This window comes from Rutidosis leptorrhynchoides, chromosome 3 (assembly GCF_046630445.1).
Source record: "Rutidosis leptorrhynchoides isolate AG116_Rl617_1_P2 chromosome 3, CSIRO_AGI_Rlap_v1, whole genome shotgun sequence".
Classification (NCBI taxonomy): domain Eukaryota; kingdom Viridiplantae; phylum Streptophyta; class Magnoliopsida; order Asterales; family Asteraceae; genus Rutidosis; species Rutidosis leptorrhynchoides.
The window spans coordinates 639744225-639764072 of NC_092335.1; the positions used below are offsets into that span (position 1 = coordinate 639744225).

At 32.6% G+C, this 19848-nt stretch overlaps 2 protein-coding genes across 2 annotated transcripts; one reads left to right on the forward strand and one right to left on the reverse strand.

Annotated features, from left to right (window-relative positions):
- The first annotated feature begins 364 nt into the window (after positions 1-364).
- On the forward strand, positions 365-2198 carry LOC139899093 (large ribosomal subunit protein uL16-like). Its single transcript, XM_071881909.1, has 4 exons — positions 365-417; positions 1025-1526; positions 1629-1710; positions 1947-2198. Exons 1-4 carry the CDS (start codon positions 408-410, stop codon positions 2013-2015), a joined length of 663 nt encoding a protein of 220 aa, XP_071738010.1. The 5' UTR covers positions 365-407; the 3' UTR covers positions 2016-2198.
- Positions 2199-2884: 686 nt separating this feature from the next.
- LOC139899094 (putative B3 domain-containing protein At5g58280) lies at positions 2885-6296 on the reverse strand. The gene is made up of 7 exons (XM_071881910.1): positions 6185-6296; positions 6003-6068; positions 5816-5914; positions 5249-5307; positions 5002-5161; positions 3351-3557; positions 2885-3231 (listed from the first exon to the last, which is right to left on the reverse strand). The coding sequence occupies exons 1-7, from the start codon at positions 6260-6262 to the stop codon at positions 2986-2988; spliced, it is 915 nt and encodes a 304-aa protein (XP_071738011.1). The 5' UTR covers positions 6263-6296; the 3' UTR covers positions 2885-2985.
- Positions 6297-19848: the final 13552 nt, after the last annotated feature.

Consider the following 19848-nt stretch of genomic DNA (forward strand, 5'->3'; position numbering starts at 1 on the left):
CTCCCTTGGTTAAGGCCATGAACACGAGTGGACCATGAACACAAGTGGACCACTTTGATATAGAAATGGTCCATCAAAATTAATACACCAAATGATGCTTTTTAATTGACAGAAAAAGGTTTTTATGAATAACAAAAAGTCAAAAATGCCCCTCGAGTGATTACTTTTTTAACTTGCTTGGGTTGTAAAACAAAGAGCAACCACCAACATAAAGTCAACGAACTGGGCTAAACTTCTAGAAGCCCACAACTATTACAAGCCCAATTTAAACATGCTAATGACGCATACCCTTACGTACCCAAAAAGCCCAAAACCACAACTATATAAACACCATTTCTTCATTCCCTAGCTAGGGTTTCTGAAATAGATTTTTAGCAGCTGTATCCATCAAACAAGTCAAATCAGCCATGGGTAGAAGTATGTTTTCTCTTCAATTAATTCATTCGTATTGTTAATAGTTTCGATCTAAGCTGTGTGTCTTTTGATTTTCAATCGTTTACTTGATATGTTCGTCGTATATATTGTATGTTATGAGACCTAATTTCCATTAATACAATCTGTATGCATAATGCGAATAGTTTATAGTTAATTTATGCTTATTTAGATCTGGAAATGAATTTTTTTAGATTGATATTCATATTAGCTATACTATGTGTTTATATACATACGTATATATTCATTTATATATCAAAATCGTTATTATTGTATGCGTTAGAAATTGGCTTGCAAGTTCAAATCATTCGTGTTTGTGTTTTGATATTAATGTAGGTTATAGGTGATAATAGTAACTGTAACTATGATAGATAATCACGATTCATTTGGTTTTGTTCCTCTGTTTGACACCAGAATATAGGATTATATTTCTATTTCAGTTTTAATTTAATTCAAAAATAGATGTACAAAGCGCTTATTATTTTTAGTATTCAAAATGTGTACTTTGATTTCATCGAGACATTTTTAGTTTGGTAGCTATAAGTATAATGATTGTTTGCAAACAATTTACATACTGTGTAACGTTATACAGGACCAGCTAGGTGTTACCGTCAGATCAAGAACAAGCCGTACCCAAAATCTCGATACTGCCGTGGTGTTCCTGACCCAAAAATCAGGATCTATGACGTTGGCATGAAGAAGAAGGGAGTTGATGAGTTCCCCTTCTGTGTTCATTTGGTTAGTTGGGAAAAAGAAAATGTGTCCAGCGAGGCGCTTGAGGCTGCACGTATTGCGTGCAACAAGTACATGACCAAATTTGCAGGAAAGGATGCCTTCCACTTGAGGGTTAGAGTCCATCCTTTCCATGTGCTTCGTATTAACAAGATGTTGTCGTGTGCTGGAGCCGATAGGCTTCAAACTGGTATGAGAGGTGCTTTTGGTAAACCTCAAGGTGTGTGTGCTCGTGTTAGCATTGGTCAAGTTCTTTTATCTGTTCGTTGCAAGGATACCAACAGCCCACACGCACAAGAAGCTTTACGTCGTGCTAAATTCAAGTTCCCTGGTCGTCAAAAGATCATTGTGTCCAGGAAATGGTATATATAATATCCTACTCTGCTGTTAGTTTGTCGATTTTTTTTCCAATGTTTTTGTAAGAGATATAATAGATTGCTCATCGTTTATTCTGCTTGTTTCAGGGGATTCACAAAGTTCAGTCGTACTGATTACGTGCAGTGGAAGTCTGAAAACCGTATTATGAATGATGGCGTTAATGCTAAGGTAAATAATTTTATTTTTATAGGAAAAATAGAATTTGGGATTTATTAACTGTTTTCTTGTATAGTTAAAGCATGCTGTTCCTGAGTCTGCTAAATGTCAACATAGAGTAATTATTATTAAGAGCCAGAATGTTGTTCTAAATACCGATTTTAATTATTTATCCGTTAGTACTGAATACCAAATTTGATTTAGTATTGATGTACCTGATGGTTTTTATATATTAATTTTATTTGCAGCTTCTTGGATGCCATGGACCCCTTGCCAACCGTCAACCTGGAAGAGCTTTTCTAGATGCTGTTGCTTAAGTTATACTCCGTAATTTTTATTTGAAAATGACATATTGGGAACTATCAAGTTATTGTAGTGAACCTTTTTCCAGTTTTGTTTATGTTGGAGATTCATTGCTGTTTTGTATGTTTACAGGAATGAGATTTATCTCATGTTCTTTATGTTATTGGTACTGCAATGAAAGATTTACGTTTGTGTTATTGGATGTTTACAGTAATGAGGTTTATCTCATCTTCTTTATCTAATGAACCTTCCTTAATTAATTGTTGTTTTCTGTATCAATTAAAAATATAGACGTTTCATCTTTTAGCGAATGGCGCCGAACTTATAACAACGAACATTTAACGGTTCACATTTTGAATATAGCGTGACATTATCTCGGACTGACGGGGTGCTTCCGTTGTAATATTTTACCACTAAATAGTGAAAAGACTCTTGCTAGTTTGCTAGTTCTCAAGCATATAAATCCAACATCGGGCTAGAAGCTCTTTGCAAATCGTTCAAAGATCTAATGAGGTTTTGGCTGTCATTGAAATCCTCTTAACACTATTTTTAGTCATACACCACCAAATGTGCATTATAGTGGTTTACAGTATAATTAGATTGAACAAAAAAAATTTAAGCTAATTAAGATGGATACAATTAGTTACTATCGTGGTGCTAATCTTATACAATCATTACTCATTACTTTTTCAATTATTTCATTCATATCAAACCAACATAGAAGCAAAAAAAGCATGTTGTCGAACAAGAGAACTCAAAAGGACTCAGAATCATAATGCAGCAAACATCTTCTAACATGACTTCCATAAATATATCAGGAAAAGTTGTTATCATGTTGAAACATAATCAGTGTTAAGCAAAAACCATACTCATGTTTCAACCTTCATGACAACATCTACAAGATATAGAGTTGCAAACCAATAAAAATGTCTGAATAAAACCTTCCTTGCAGTTAAGAAAAAGGTTTTCCACCTTCATTCAGATTCACTTCACACTTCGAATCCTGGTAGAACGCCGTGTAGCCGTTCCAGATTCCTCTGACACCTTAACTTCATCCGTCTTACTGTTTTTTACAGCCGGCTTCTTCGCTTTTTCTACTGTGCTATCGAGTGTCTTTTTGCGCTTCTTCTGTTCTGTTAATGTCTTTTTGGTCACCACAATTTCTTCCTCAGCATTAGACTTATCATCCTCATCTTTACTTCCGCCATCTGATACTTTAACTATGTATATCTGCAGTAGCATCAAACATGGAACGTTAATGATAAGTACCAAGATGAGCAACATGTTTGGGTCACAACTGTTTTTTTTTTAAATAAACACAAAAGTATTGGCATAAACAAATGAAGTACCTTGAATCGTGTTGGTTCAACCAATTCGAATATTAAAGCATCACCATCGTCCAGTTTGTGTTCTAATGCAAATGCTCGCCAACCACCGCTAAGTCCCGTCCTACTGCTAATAAACACAGCTTCATATTCATTTCCGTCTTCATCTTCTAGCATTATCGTTGTTGTTGACTTGGGAAGATGACTCTTGCAAAATCTCTGGGGTAGCCCCTTTACAGATATACAAAACAACCAAAAAGGGACACATAGCTCGATTAACTTTTTTTATAATATATATACTCTGTTGTAAGAATATAATAATGAAACTATAATATGACTAGGGACTACTTATATACGGAATATAGAATGATTCCCATTAGACATATCTACACGGACAGACAGCCCGTGCGGTTTGTCCATTTCAACTCGTATAGTGCCTGTAGACGTTGTTAAAGAATCTTAGAATCAATCTAACTCGACCTAGAGGCGGAATAGCACTAGAACGAGTACTAAGTCGAACATCCAAGGGTTTTTGGGTTCGTATGAGTCAAACCAAGATTGGATCTTGATTAACACGAAGCCTGGAGCAATATTCTGTGGTATTTGGACGCAGAGATAGTAGGTCGACTAACTCCGTCAGTCGGTCAATTGTTTGTTTGTGTCGATCAAAGATCAACTTCCACCGACCTAGACTGTCGGTCGACAGTCTTGACAATCGCTCGACTGACTAACTCAGTCGGTCGACTGTCTGGTCATTTTAACTATTGATTTAAACGTTTACGTACATTAATAAATACTCAATAGTCACAATGTTCATTATTACAGACAGAATTATGCGTTAACAAATACAGAACTAGGGATTAACAAATATGCACCAACCGTGCCTAAACTTGTTTCCTTGCTAGGTCAGTCCTTGTGGTTTGCAAATCTTGTATGGACAGTCCAAAATTGTACAAGTTGAAATGGACAAACCACAGGGACTGCCCACGTAATTTTGTCTTCCCATTAAAACCACTCCCAACCATAACAATGTCACATCAGCATTTCCTTTCCAGCACTCACTCATCACATATCACTACCATACATAACACACTTCCTCACCATCACAATTAAATAAACCCATTTACATATATTAAAGCTATAGTTACAAGTAAATAAAGCAATAGTTATAAAATTTGCAAGTGATGGAAAATACTATAGATTCACGAAATGGTTGGCGAATACAACTTGCCTAGCCCTGAGCTTGGCACTGCCAATGGCGCTAAAGATTGGCTTTTTGGTACATTGTTAGGCGAGGCAATTTACACCATTAATGGCAATGGTCTAAAAAAAATAAAAGTTTCTGGTTTCTAAAAGTGTCAAAATATGTGGATGGTGTAACAGATTAGAATGCATTAAAGTAGAAACAGGTCATTTGTTAAAACTTAAAAGGAAACATTATGCATGTTACTTTAAATTAACATTACTGGTCAATAATCTGAATCATAGAAACAATTCGAAAAGGTTATACTTGGAACGTTACAACCCATTTAAATAATTCCTGCTTTAGCTAGAATCTAATCTGTTTAAGGTAAGACAGTAACCAAGTAACAGGGTCAATATTGCCATCTCTAAATGTGTGTTGTTTCAAAGGGGTCGTGCAAGACAAATCAAAAGCGTTTAGTTTTTCACTTACCAACCAAAAGCAACTGTAAACATGCGAACGGACCATCGACTTCACAAAAGATGGATATTCAGACTGCAAATTGCTTTGGAGTTTTTCGGCAGACTTAATAGCTTTAATCCGCTCTTCATATGAAGCCATTCTGACTTCCTCAATTGGTCTTGCAAGATAACTGATAAATATGATTATTATAAGATATAATAACTATGTTGTATACGATAATAAGAATAATATTATCACTATGCACTATTTTTGAAACCTGTCCCATGAAGAATTAAGCTTTGATTTCCTCCTAACAGTTGGGAAACCTACATCGACCTGTAAACATCAAGAAATGGCCTCAAATAAGTATAAGTATTAATATTAATGATTATGTTACTATATATTTATTATGGATTATTAGAATAACATTAACATTAGTCTTAACTAAGTAATTTTAGTATGACAAAAATTTCTAAAGTAGAGAACTATGATATTCTAACTTAGTGAGTGGTAATGGAAGAAAATGTAATCTATAAGTGTAGCAAAATTTTATTCAAATGTGATCATAGTTGATAGGCTGACACAAGAAATCGAACCCCCAAACAGCTATCCTTAAGGACTATATAGCTTTATCATATTTAAGACATATTCTTGTTTAGCTCAAGTAGATGAAAACTATGTATTATCATAAGTTAATACTCAAACACTTATTTATGTCTACACATTGACATTACAAACATAAAAACATGCTATTGTTTTCTATTATATCATACTTCTATACTACTGATTCATAATGCACATACAACACACATTAATTACTAAGCAGCATTAAAGTTTAACTTACTTCATCTTGATATGTGACAATTGGGTTGCGTGCACGTGTTGAGCGCCTTGGTTCTGTTATTATCTCAGAATTTCTTATTTTTGGTTTCACTTCACGTTGCTGCTTAATACAAACAAAATATGTCATAGATGAACTCACTTTCATCATTAAAATTGACCAAAAAGGTACATAATATACATACACTTACCTTAAACTTCTTATCAGATTTTGAAAGATCTGATAGCGTTTTAGTAATTTTCAAGATTCCCAAATCCTTCAAAAAATAAAACAAACAATAAACATAGAATTTAAACAAACTGCTTAATTGTATATGCATCAGTGAAAAATTACTCATTAAGTGAAATTACTTTCAAATGAAGGAATTAATACCTCAAATCTCTTTTTGTTCTCGAGTAATTGTTGCTTACGAGCCTCTTCATAACTGTTGGATGCGATCTCATCAGCCATCAGCTCACTTGCTGCTAAATGATAACAAAAAATTATGAATTTCATGAAAATTATGGTTTGAATCTCATAGTACTCTACTTTCCCTTACACCTAATAAAACACAATCATGAAATTTGCAATCTTTAACTCCAAAATTGGTAAAGTAATAATTTTTGTTGATTAATCGGCTACTAAGAAAAAAATGGGGAATCTTATTATCGAAAACACGTAAGAAAACAAGTAGTTTTGACTTTTAATTGAACAATATCAAATATATAGAAATATAAGCTGATAAAAAAAACATTACATCACCTCATTCAGCACAAATTATTCAAAAGTTCAACATGAAACTTCAAGAAATACAACAAGAGAGTCAACAATTAAGTAATTTAGGGTTTACATTTGTGAATAGAAATATAGAAAGAAATTAATAAAAAAATAATTCATTAAGCTTTTTAAACTAGCTCCCCTGAAAACTAGGGTTTCACTAATGTATCTGCATCAGCTACCAAAATTGAAAAAAGCAATAAAATTTATGGTTCGTGCGTGAACTGATTACTACTAATAAACTACGACTATGTGTGACTGAACTTATATTATTCGACATTCTAATGTTTGGATTAATTATTTGTGATTTATTTTTGAAAAATAAAATACGAAGTAATGTAGCAAAAGTATAATTATATTTTTGTTGATATAATTAAGTTATAGATTATTATATATTCATAAAGATAGTTTAAACGTACCAGAAATCAGCTGGAATTCAAAGCGATTATACAGAGGAACTGTTTGTGAGTCGCAAATTTGAAACCCTGAAATGGCGGTCAAATAAAATTTACCATTTGAATAAATTGTAAAGTTAGTCCATCAACTTTACCTCTAATGACACTTTTGATCCTTTCATTTTAAAGTAAACTACCAATGTAAATTTTAAACCAACACAAAAAATAAAATAAAATGTGCAACTAAGAGCAGTTCATGATTGGGACTGGTCTAATGGGGTCAGCAAAGGACTCTTTGTCGATCAGTGTTGGCCTATCTTTACTACGGGGAGGTCTAGGTTGACATTGTGAGCATGAAACGACAAGTCAATACATTTTTATTATTAGTTTCATGTTTGAATGAATGTTTGATAATTGATGTTTGATATAGAACCATGGTATTATTATCCGCAACATAATAGTTAAGATAACTAAAAGTGGTAAAAATAATAGTTCGAGCAAAAATGAAATTGACTTGATGTTGACACGGCTAAAATGGCCGAAAGAAAAATCTTGAACTACAGTGAAGATTAGTTTTACTTCACACTGGAAAAAAAAACCTTGCATTTTTTTTTTATGTAAACTCATTAGTACTTTTAACCGGTTTGATAAACTATAAAATACAATTTATTTTTGTATTTTGACAACAATATAGTTGAAGAGCTCTCGCTACGCGTCGGGGCTCCGTTTTAAATATAACTTATTGCGTTTAGCTCGTAAAATTATTCCGTCGGGTATGTTGGTGAAACATAACTCGAGTCCAATAAAGAGATAAAGTCTGTAAATAATTTAGGTAGGTTTAGTGTGGGGATTTATGAAAAATAAAGAAGTTATTGTTTGGCCCTTGAAGTAAGAAGTTATTGTGGGGGAGCCAATGTGCTCGTTCATAGGAGGGTTTCCTCGCTTACCAAAAAAAAAAAAAAAAAGGTAAGAAGTTACACTTTGCACCTCTGTGAGATTTCAATTTTCCCCAAAGTGATTTACATTTCGGCACCTGAATTTTTCGATGATTGTCATTTTTAGTGTGTAGTCTTTGTGAGTACAACGATTGAAGCTTCATGTACGAACGTTTAAAATACGAAATAGTTACTATTCATCAGCTTTTATCTTTTAGATAAAGGGTTAATGTATACAAGTGTTACATTTTTATCAACAAAACGTCTATAAACTTTTATTAAATAAAGCATTAACCTGTTTATTATTATGAGTTTTCAACATATATACCCTTCGTAACCTTTAAAATCACATATATACTCACTTAAATGAATTAATATTCAAGCGGAAGCGCCCCGAAACCTCAACCGAAATACACTATACGTTATAAAAGGAAAGTGTATTCCAGCCTAGTGTCATAATAGTTTTTCCCGCCTATTTGAAATGTTGTATCCTTTCTAATTACAACTACCTAATTGAGGAGTTATTTTCTTATTTCGGTTTTTCTCATTCTGCATTCACAACAACTACAGAAACATACAGATTCTCTTTGATACTTTGATTAGTGATTTCATTGCCAAAATCACTAATCGCGTTCTTGTATTATCCTTGTAAAGATTTTGTAATACCAATGCAATCGTTGGGTCGAACTACTTTATAAAGAAAGTGATTACACTAACAGAATTTGATGAAGTGATAACTTACTTTAACCAGTATAGAGTACGTCTTTAAATAGTACATTTACATACAACAATATAAGCTATTAATATGGATCTAGAATATGCTGTAGACTTGACCACGTATGTAGGAGATCAGGTGAGCTAATTATGTGGAGATGGTAGTTGGACTGATATGCCCCCGCAAGATGGAGGAACCGTTGGTGACGCCAATCTTGGACCGAAACCTTAGATACAGTATGTGAGATAGTGGCTTGGTTAATGTGTCTGCAAGTTGATCTCTTGTACTGATGTGCTGTACTTTTAAGGTGCCATCTTGAATCTTTTCACGGACAAAGTGATAATCGAGGGCTATATGCTTTATTTTGCTGTGGAATACTGGATTCGCGCATAGGTAGGTTGCACCAATGTTGTCGCAATACAGAAGTGGGGGTGTGGTGCGAGTAATTCCAAGTTCAGATAGTAAGTTACGCATCCAAATAAGCTCAGAAGTTGCGTTTGCAACAGCCTTATATTCAGCTTCTGTAGATGAGCGGGATACCGATTTTTGACGTGTCGATTTCCATGAGATCAAATTTCCTCCAAGATAGATTAAATACCCAGATGTTGATCGCCCATTTTCTTTGGTTCCACCATGATCAGAATCACTGAAGGCGCTTAGAAGAAGAGGCTGTCTACGTTTAAGGAATAATCCATAATGGATGGTGCCCTTTAAATACCGTAATAAACATTTTAGAGCTTGCCAGTGCATCGTAGAGGGATTGTGCATGTATTGGGATAGTTTATTTGTTGCAAAGGCAATGTCCGGACATGTCATTGCTAGGTACTGTAGTTGACCAATGGTGCGACTAAACTGTTTTGGTTCGATGGCTTGGTCTGACTCATTAAGAGTAAGAGAAGAGGAGGCACTCATGGGAGTTGATACAAGTTTGGCACCTACCTTTTTATGTCAGAAGAATATCATGGATATGTTTATATTGTGAAAGGAAGATACCGGTGGTTGTAGAAATTACTTCCACTCCCAGAAAGTGGTGAAGGCCACCCAAGTCTTTTAGTGCAAACCGATCATGAAGTTATTTTACAAAGCTGCTGATAAAGGAGGTGTTATTTACCGTCACAATTATATCGTCAACATACACGAGGAAATAAGCCGTGATGCCATTTTCTTGATAGATAAAAAGTGAGTTGTCAGCTATGGAGTTTTTGAACCCGGTTGATATGTGAAATTGTTTGAGTTTCAAATACCAAGCACACGGTGTTTGCTTGAGCCCGTAGAGTGCTTTTCGTAATTTGCAGACGTGAGTGGGATGCTCAGGATTAACGAAACCCGTGGGTTGAGCCATATATACATCTTCAGTGATAACACCATTTAGAAAAGCGTTATTGATATCGAGTTGGCAGAGCGACCAATTCTGAGATAAAGCCAAGCACATGATGACACGTATTGTGGCTGTGACAACCCGGAAATTTTCAACCAAATTTAAACTTTAATCTTTATATGTTTCCGACACGATAAGCAATATTTGTTAAGTTAAATTTCAAGAATTTTAAACTATGTTCATACATTCATTCAACTTCGACCAAGTTCCAACGATTCACGAACCATTAAACGAATATGATTATATATGTATATGTGTATATATATTATAACTTGAAACGTAAATAAAATATTAGATTAAATACTTTATATGATTGTATCTGTTTCAAAATGTTTATCAATGGAATTAGAAGATAAGATCAAATGATTGAATTATCAGATATATTGAATTATGATTACAAGTCTCTGTTGAAAGGCCCACGTTGATTTGAGAAATCTTTCCATTTTAACAATATTCGGAAAATGGTAAAGTGATTTATAAATAAGAACAAATTGTCAATCATTGAGAACTAGACAAAGGATAGTGGAAGATTGAATCTCATAAAGACTCGATTGATCTATTTAGTTTTAAACGTACAAAAACGTTTTCAGTTTAAAAAGAACTTTATTATTAAAACGTATATAACTTTTATAAATATCTAGAACCACTTTTGACAACTCATTACTTAACTAGTATGATAAAGATAACGATATTTATATTTTATTTTATATATATAACGATTTAAATTAATATTATATATATTTATACGCGTATTATACGTACATAGTTTTATACTTTTACTATACTTAAACTTTACCTTTACATTATTTTTACTTTACTTTAACTTTAATAATTCACTTTAATAATTCATACTTTAATAATTCACTTTAATAATTCATACTTTAATAATTCACTTTAATAATTCATACTTTAATAATTCACTTTAATAATTCAAAAATCTATTATAAATAGAATTCAATAGGTTTCATTATTTCATAGAAACTTGAAAATATTTTTCTCTAAACTCTCTCAATCGATTTACATATATATATTTACTCCGTATTATTTCAAGATATTATTAGTATACATAAAATATTACGACGGAGTGCTGTCCGAGTGATTTCGAAATTGTTTTTCGAGTGGGATAGGATTAAGGAAATTATGGGTTATAGCTATGGAGGTGATTAAGTATGGTTCATGGGTATGCTCGTGAGGTCAATATAGTGTTTATCATTTCCGTTGCGTCTACGTACCTTTCCTGCAATATTGAATCTCAATATTGATACGTGAGTACTCATAATTTAACTTTTACATACTAATAGTGTATCCCTGACTAGTGCTCGAGTATTTAGGATTATGCATGCTTGTACTTTTAATATTGCCCTTAGACAGGTTAGGTTGAATGTTGAATTAGTTACACTTGCGGTTGAGATAAGGTATAAGATATGCATGTCCTTGGAAAGCTAGCGAAAAATTAAGAACTTTTCCTTTAGATATCGAATGGTTTCGATGAACGGATTAGAAGTTATAATCAATTGAATTTTCGATATTTTTATTAAAAATGATTATTATTATCGTCATTTTTATCGTCGTTCTAGTTTTATCTTATTATTATGATTATTATTATCTTTATCAATAAAAGGGATTTATCATTAAAAATTGTTATTTTTTTTATTATTACTATCGTTATTATCGTTAAAGTTATAATTAGTATTATTATTATTATCCAATTATTATTATTATTATTATTATTATTAGTATTATTATTATTATTATCGTTATTAATATATATATCATTATTTAAAAATGGTTATTGTTATTGTTATTATTAATATTACTATATTATCATTAAGATAATTATTAGTATTATCGTTAATAATGTTATAGTAACTATCATTATTAATATTAGTGTATTTAAAACAAATATTTGTAACACCTAATTATTTTGATTACTATTATTATCATTATTATGAACACGATATAAAAGACGATTAAAAGCTATTAAACGAAACGATTAGGAAATAATGAGTAAGAGTATCATGATGAAATTAAAATATTATAAGATATTGATTTAGATAAAATTATCGTTCTTATTATTTTTATCATTACTATTATTATTAAAAGTATCGTTAGTATTAAAACTATCATTTTAACAAAAATTATCATTTTAATAGAAATGTCATTGTTACTATAAAATATCATTATTATTATTATTTTAAATAGAATTATTATTTTAAAGATAATATTAAAAATTATCGTAAACATTAAAGTTATCATAATTAGAATTATCGTTTTATCATAATGTCATCTTAGTAATTATAAATATTGATATTTTTATAATAATAATTATTATTACAAAATAATACAACTTTTACTTACTATCATTATAGATATTATTTTATCAAATAAATATGTGATACAAACATATTTTACTACGTGTAATAACTTACTTTAATAATACCTATCATATTATCTTTATGATATTAAATGAACCCTATAAATTTTATTACTTAATATATATAAAAGTATATTTTATTATATAAATTTAATATAAAATTTTATTTATTAATAAATAAATTATATTATTTACTCTAATAAATCTTTTAAAAATATTTAAAAATATAAAACGACGATATTTAAACTATATATTAATCATGTATAGATTTTTGGAAATTATTTTGAGTCAAATTTACTTTTGTTGACTTTTGCATATTAGTCTCGAGCATTAGGATTGTGGTACACTATGACTTAACCTAATTTGTTAGACAAATATTGACCAACACATAAATATATATAATTAATTTAGGTTCGTGAATCCGAGGTCAACCTTTCACTTGTTCAATGACGTTATATGTATTTTTACAACGAAATACAGTATGGTGAGTTTCATTTGCCTTTTTACCCTTTATATTTTTGGGACTGAGAATACATGCGCTTTTATAAATGTTTGACGAAATAGACACAAGTAATTGAAACTACATTCTATGGTTGAATTATCGAAATCGAATATGCCCCTTTTTATTAAAGTCTGGTAATCTAAGAATTAGGGAACAGACACCCTAATTGACGAGAATCCTAAAGTTAGATCTATTGGGCCTAACAAACCCCATCCAAAGTACCGGATGCTTTAGTACTTCGAAATTTATATCATGTCCGAAGGAGGATCCCGGAATGATAGGGGATATTCTTATATGTATCTAGTTAATGTCGGTTACCAGGTGTTCACCATATGAATGATTATTTTTGTCTCTATGCATGGGACGTATATTTATGAGAACTGGAAATGAAATTCTTGTGGTCTATTAAAATGATGGAAATAAATGATTATGATAAACTAATGAACTCACCAACCTTTTGGTTGACACTTTAAAGCATGTTTATCTCAGGTGTTAAAGAAATCTTCCGCTGTGCATTTGCTCATTTTAAAGATATTACTTGGAGTCTTTCATAGCATATTTTAAAGAACGTTGCATTCGAGTCATTGAGTTCATCAAAGATTATTATTAAATCAATTTATAGTTGGATAGTGGATATTATGAAATGGTATGCATGCCTGTCAATTTTCGATGTAAAGAAAGATTGTCCTTTAAAAACGAATGCAATGTTTGTAAAATGTATCATATAGAGGTCAAATACCTCGCAATGTAATCAACTATTGTGAATCGTTTATAATGTATATGAACGGGTCCTTTCAGTTGGTATCAGAGCGGTGGTCTTAGCGAACCAGGTCTGCATTAGTGTGTCTAACTGATAAGTCGATAGGATGCATTAGTGAGTCTGGACTTCGACCGTGTCTGCATGTCAAAAGTTTTGCTTATCATTTTGTGTCGAAAATTAACTACTTATCATCCTCAGGAAATTACGTGCTTATCATTTTTAGTCTAAGACACGTCTTGCTGCATTGATTGCATGAATAGTGTATAGACAAAAATTCATATCTTAGCATATCTGCTAAATCATATCTTATCGTATCTGTTACTTTAAACTTTGCCTGACATATCCCGCAAAGTCCTCCGTAATCTATGAAATCTTTTGATATATATATATATATATATATATATATATATATGTAATTAGAATACCATCCGTTAGCCAAAATCATTTCATATTGGAAAAAAAAATCCTTTATCCAATCGTACGAAATGGAATTCTTCATCAGTTCAAGTCACTCAGATTCCGAAATGGAATCCCATTCAAGCTCCGAAAGCAGTGTGACCGGAATAGATCAACCAATTAGTCATCACCTATTCTGGATGAATTGGGGATGGGTTCGTAGCCTCCTCAATCATTGGAAACAAGAAGAAGGTGATCCCTTCCATCCACCACATTGCCCTCTTGACGAAGAACCTGAAGCACTTACCGGAGAACCTGTCCGAAACACCATTTTCTCGCTCATTTCCAGAGTATCTCGTCACGATTATATATTACATCAAATTTTAGATTTTATTTATCCGCTCGTCCGAACCGACAATTACCCCGGTGTAATAGAAGAAGTCAACGAGCTTCGCGCTTGGGTAGTGGCTTTGGAGAATATGGTGCAGAGATTACAAACACCAGCAGCAGCATCAGCAGCATAACCAGTACCACCATCATCAACGCCAATAGTGAAATGTCCAGTTCTTATTGATTAAAAACGTTCCATATTAATTGATTTCGTTGCGAGATTTTGACCTCTATATGAGACGTTTTTCAAAGACTGCATTCATTTTAAAACAAACCATAACCTTTATTTCATCAATAAAGGTTTAAAAAGCTTTACGTAGATTATCAAATAATGATAATCTAAAATATCCTGTTTACACACGACCATTACATAGTGGTTTACAATACAAATATGTTACAACAAAATAAGTTTCTTGAATGCAGTTTTTACACAATATCATACAAGCATGGACTCCAAATCTCGTCCTTATTTAAGTATGCGACAGCGGAAGCTCTTAATAATCACCTGAGAATAAACATGCTTAAAACGTCAACAAAAATGTTGGTGAGTTATAGGTTTAACCTATATATATCAAATCGTAACAATAGACCACAAGATTTCATATTTCAATACACATCCCATACATAGAGATAAAAATCATTCATATGGTGAACACCTGGTAACCGACATTAACAAGATGCATATATAAGAATATCCCCATCATTCCGGGACACCCTTCGGATATGATATAAATTTCGAAGTACTAAAGCATCCGGTACTTTGGATGGGGTTTGTTAGGCCCAATAGATCTATCTTTAGGATTCGCGTCAATTAGGGTGTCTGTTCCCTAATTCTTAGATTACCAGACTTAATAAAAAGGGGCATATTCGATTTCGATAATTCAACCATAGAATGTAGTTTCACGTACTTGTGTCTATTTTGTAAATTATTTATAAAACCTGCATGTATTCTCATCCCAAAAATATTAGATTTTAAAAGTGGGACTATAACTCACTTTCACAGATTTTTACTTCGTCGGGAAGTAAGACTTGGCCACTGGTTGATTCACGAACCTATAACAATATATACATATATATCAAAGTATGTTCAAAATATATTTACAACACTTTTAATATATTTTGATGTTTTAAGTTTATTAAGTCAGCTGTCCTCGTTAGTAACCTACAACTAGTTGTCCACAGTTAGATGTACAGAAATAAATCGATAAATATTATCTTGAATCAATCCACGACCCAGTGTATACGTATCTCATTATTGATCACAACTCAAACTATATATATTTTGGAATCAACCTCAACCCTGTATAGCTAACTCCAACATTCACATATAGAGTGTCTATGGTTGTTCCGAAATATATATAGATGTGTCGACATGATAGGTCGAAACATTGTATACGTGTCTATGGTATCTCAAGATTACATAATATACAATACAAGTTGATTAAGTTATGGTTGGAATAGATTTGTTACCAAATTTCACGTAGCTAAAATGAGAAAAATTATCCAATCTTGTTTTACACATAACTTCTTCATTTTAAATCCGTTTTGAGTGAATCAAATTGCTATGGTTTCATATTTAACTCTATTTTATGAATCTAAACAGAAAAATTATAGGTTTATAGTCGGAAAAATAAGTTACAAGTCGTTTTTGTAAAGGTAGTCATTTCAGTCGAAAGAACGACGTCTAGATGACCATTTTAGAAAACATACTTCCACTTTGAGTTTAACCATAATTTTTGGATATAGTTTCATGTTCATAATAAAAATCATTTTCTCAGAATAACAACTTTTAAATCAAAGTTTATCATAGTTTTTAATTAACTAACCCAAAACAGCCCGCGGTGTTACTACGACGGCGTAAATCCGGTTTTACGGTGTTTTTTGTGTTTTCAGGTTTTAAATCATTAAGTTAGCATATCATATAGATATAGAACATGTGTTTAGTTGATTTTAAAAGTCAAGTTAGAAGGATTAACTTTTGTTTGCGAACAAGTTTAGAATTAACTAAACTATGTTCTAGTGATTACAAGTTTAAACCTTCGAATAAGATAGCTTTATATGTATGAATCGAATGATGTTATGAACATCATTACTACCTTAATTTCCTTGGATAAACCTACTGGAAAAGAGAAAAATGGATCTAGTTTCAACGGATCCTTGGATGGCTCGAAGTTCTTGAAGCAGAATCATGACACGAAAACAAGTTCAAGTAAGATCATCACTTGAAATAAGATTGTTATAGTTATAGAAATTGAACCAAAGTTTGAATATGATTATTACCTTGTATTAGAATGATAACCTACTGTAATAAACAAAGATTTCTTGAGGTTGGATGATCACCTTCCAAGATTGGAAGTGAGCTAGCAAACTTGAAAGTATTCTTGATTTTATGTAACTAGAACTTGTAGAATATATGAAGAACACTTAGAACTTGAAGATAGAACTTGAGAGAGATCAATTAGATGAAGAAAATTGAAGAATGAAAGTGTTTGTAGGTGTTTTTGGTCGTTGGTGTATGGATTAGATATAAAGGATATGTAATTTTGTTTTCATGTAAATAAGTCATGAATGATTACTCATATTTTTGTAATTTTATGAGATATTTCATGCTAGTTGCCAAATGATGGTTCCCACATGTGTTAGGTGACTCACATGGGCTGCTAAGAGCTGATCATTGGAGTGTATATACCAATAGTACATACATCTAAAAGCTGTGTATTGTACGAGTACGAATACGGGTGCATACGAGTAGAATTGTTGATGAAACTAAACGAGGATGTAATTGTAAGCATTTTTGTTAAGTAGAAGTATTTTGATAAGTGTATTGAAGTCTTTCAAAAGTGTATAAATACATATTAAAACACTACATGTATATACATTTTAACTGAGTCGTTAAGTCATCGTTAATCGTTACATGTAAGTGTTGTTTTGAAACCTTTAGGTTAACGATCTTGTTAAATGTTGTTAACCTAATGTTTATAATATCAAATGAGATTTTAAATTATTATATTATCATGATATTATCATGTATGAATATCCCTTAATATGATATATATACATTAAATGTCTTTACAACGATAATCGTTACATATATGTCTCGTTTAAAAATCATTAAGTTAGTAGTCTTGTTTTTACATATGTAGTTCATTGTTAATATACTTAATGATATGTTTACTTATCATAGTATCATGTTAACTATATATATATCCATATATATGTCATCATATAGTTTTTACAAGTTTTAACGTTCGTGAATCACCGGTCAACTTGGGTGGTCAATTGTCTATATGAAACATATTTCAATTAATCAAGTCTTAACAAGTTTGATTGCTTAACATGTTGGAAACATTTAATCATGTAAATATCAATCTCAATTAATATATATAAACATGGAAAAGTTCGGGTCACTACAGTACCTACCCGTTAAATAAATTGCGTCCCGAAATTTTAAGCTGTTGAAGGTGTTGACGAATCTTCTGGAAATAGATGCGGGTATTTCTTCTTCATCTGATCTTCACGCTCCCAGGTGAACTCGGGTCCTCTACGAGCATTCCATCGAACCTTAACAATTGGTATCTTGTTTTGCTTAAGTCTTTTAACCTCACGATCCATTATTTCGACGGGTTCTTCGATGAATTGAAGTTTTTCGTTGATTTGGATTTCATCTAATGGAATAGTGAGATCTTCTTTAGTAAAACATTTATTCAAATTCGAGACGTGGAAAGTGTTATGTACAGCCGCGAGTTGTTGAGGTAACTCAAGTCGGTAAGCTACTGGTCCGACACGATCAATAATCTTGAATGGTCCAATATACCTTGGATTTAATTTCCCTCGTTTACCAAATCGAACAACGCCTTTCCAAGGTGCAACTTTAAGCATGACCATCTCTCCAATTTCAAATTCTATATCTTTTCTTTTAATGTCAGCGTAGCTCTTTTGTCGACTTTGGGCGGTTTTCAACCGTTGTTGAATTTGGATGATCTTCTCAGTAGTTTCTTGTATAATCTCCGGACCCGTAATCTGTCTATCCCCCACTTCACTCCAACAAATCGAAGACCTGCACTTTCTACCATAAAGTGCTTCAAACGGCGCCATCTCAATGCTTGAATGGTAGCTGTTGTTGTAGGAAAATTCTGCTAACGGTAGATGTCGATCCCAACTGTTTCCGAAATCAATAACACATGCTCGTAGCATGTCTTCAAGCGTTTGTATCGTCCTTTTGCTCTGCCCATCAGTTTGTGGATGATAGGCAGTACTCATGTCTAGACGAGTTCCTAATGCTTGCTGTAATGTCTGCCGGAATCTTGAAATAAATCTGCCATCCCTATCAGAGATAATAGAGATTGGTATTCCATGTCTGGAGACGACTTCCTTTAAATACAGTCGTGCTAACTTCTCCATCTTGTCATCTTCTCTTATTGGCAGGAAGTGTGTTGATTTGGTGAGACGATCAACTATTACCCAAATAGTATCAAAACCACTTGCAGTCCTTGGCAATTTAGTGATGAAATCCATGGTAATGTTTTCCCATTTCCATTCCGGGATTTCGGGTTGTTGAAGTAGACCTGATGGTTTCTGATGCTCAGCTTTGACCTTAGAACACGTCAAACATTCTCCTACGTATTTAGCAACATCGGCTTTCATACCCGGCCACCAAAAATGTTTCTTGAGATCCTTGTACATCTTCCCCGTTCCAGGATGTATTGAGTATCTGGTTTTATGAGCTTCTCTAAGTACCATTTCTCTCATATCTCCAAATTTTGGTACCCAAATCCTTTCAGCCCTATACCGGGTTCCGTCTTCCCGAATATTAAGATGCTGCTCCGATCCTTTGGGTATTTCATCCTTTAAATTTCCCTCTTTTAAAACTCCTTGTTGCGCCTCCTTTATTTGAGTAGTAAGGTTATTGTGAATCATTATATTCATAGATTTTACTCGAATGGGTTCTCTATCCTTCCTGCTCAAGGCATCGGCTACCACATTTGCCTTCCCCGGGTGGTAACGAATCTCAAAGTCGTAATCATTCAACAATTCAATCCACCTACGCTGCCTCATATTCAGTTGTTTCTGATTAAATATGTGTTGAAGACTTTTGTGGTCGGTATATATAATACTTTTGACCCCATATAAGTAGTGCCTCCAAGTCTTTAATGCAAAAATAACCGCGCCTAATTCCAAATCATGCGTCGTATAATTTTGCTCATGAATCTTCAATTGTCTAGAGGCATAAGCAATCACCTTCGTTCGTTGCATTAATACACAACCGAGACCTTGCTTTGATGCGTCACAATAAATCACAAAATCATCATTCCCTTCAGGCAATGACAATATAGGTGTCGTAGTTAGCTTTTTCTTCAATAACTGAAACGCTTTCTCTTGTTCATCCTTCCATTCAAATTTCTTCCCTTTATGCATTAATGCAGTCAAGGGTTTTG

What these genes read in the sequence shown, in the direction of transcription:
- LOC139899094 (XM_071881910.1), bottom strand. Translation starts at nt 6,262, where the DNA reads ATGGCTGATGAGATCGCATCCAACAGTTATGAAGAGGCTCGTAAGCAA. An exon ending in TTTACAGTTGCTTTTGGTTG is followed by an intron (nt 3,558 to 5,001) that starts GTAAGTGAAAAA and finishes ATATCTGTAAAG; the next exon opens with GGGCTACCCCAGAGATTTTG. An exon ending in TTGAACCAACACGATTCAAG is followed by an intron (nt 3,232 to 3,350) that starts GTACTTCATTTG and finishes ATGCTACTGCAG; the next exon opens with ATATACATAGTTAAAGTATC.
- LOC139899093 (XM_071881909.1), top strand. An exon ending in ATCATTGTGTCCAGGAAATG is followed by an intron (nt 1,527 to 1,628) that starts GTATATATAATA and finishes TGCTTGTTTCAG; the next exon opens with GGGATTCACAAAGTTCAGTC. An exon ending in ATGATGGCGTTAATGCTAAG is followed by an intron (nt 1,711 to 1,946) that starts GTAAATAATTTT and finishes TTTTATTTGCAG; the next exon opens with CTTCTTGGATGCCATGGACC.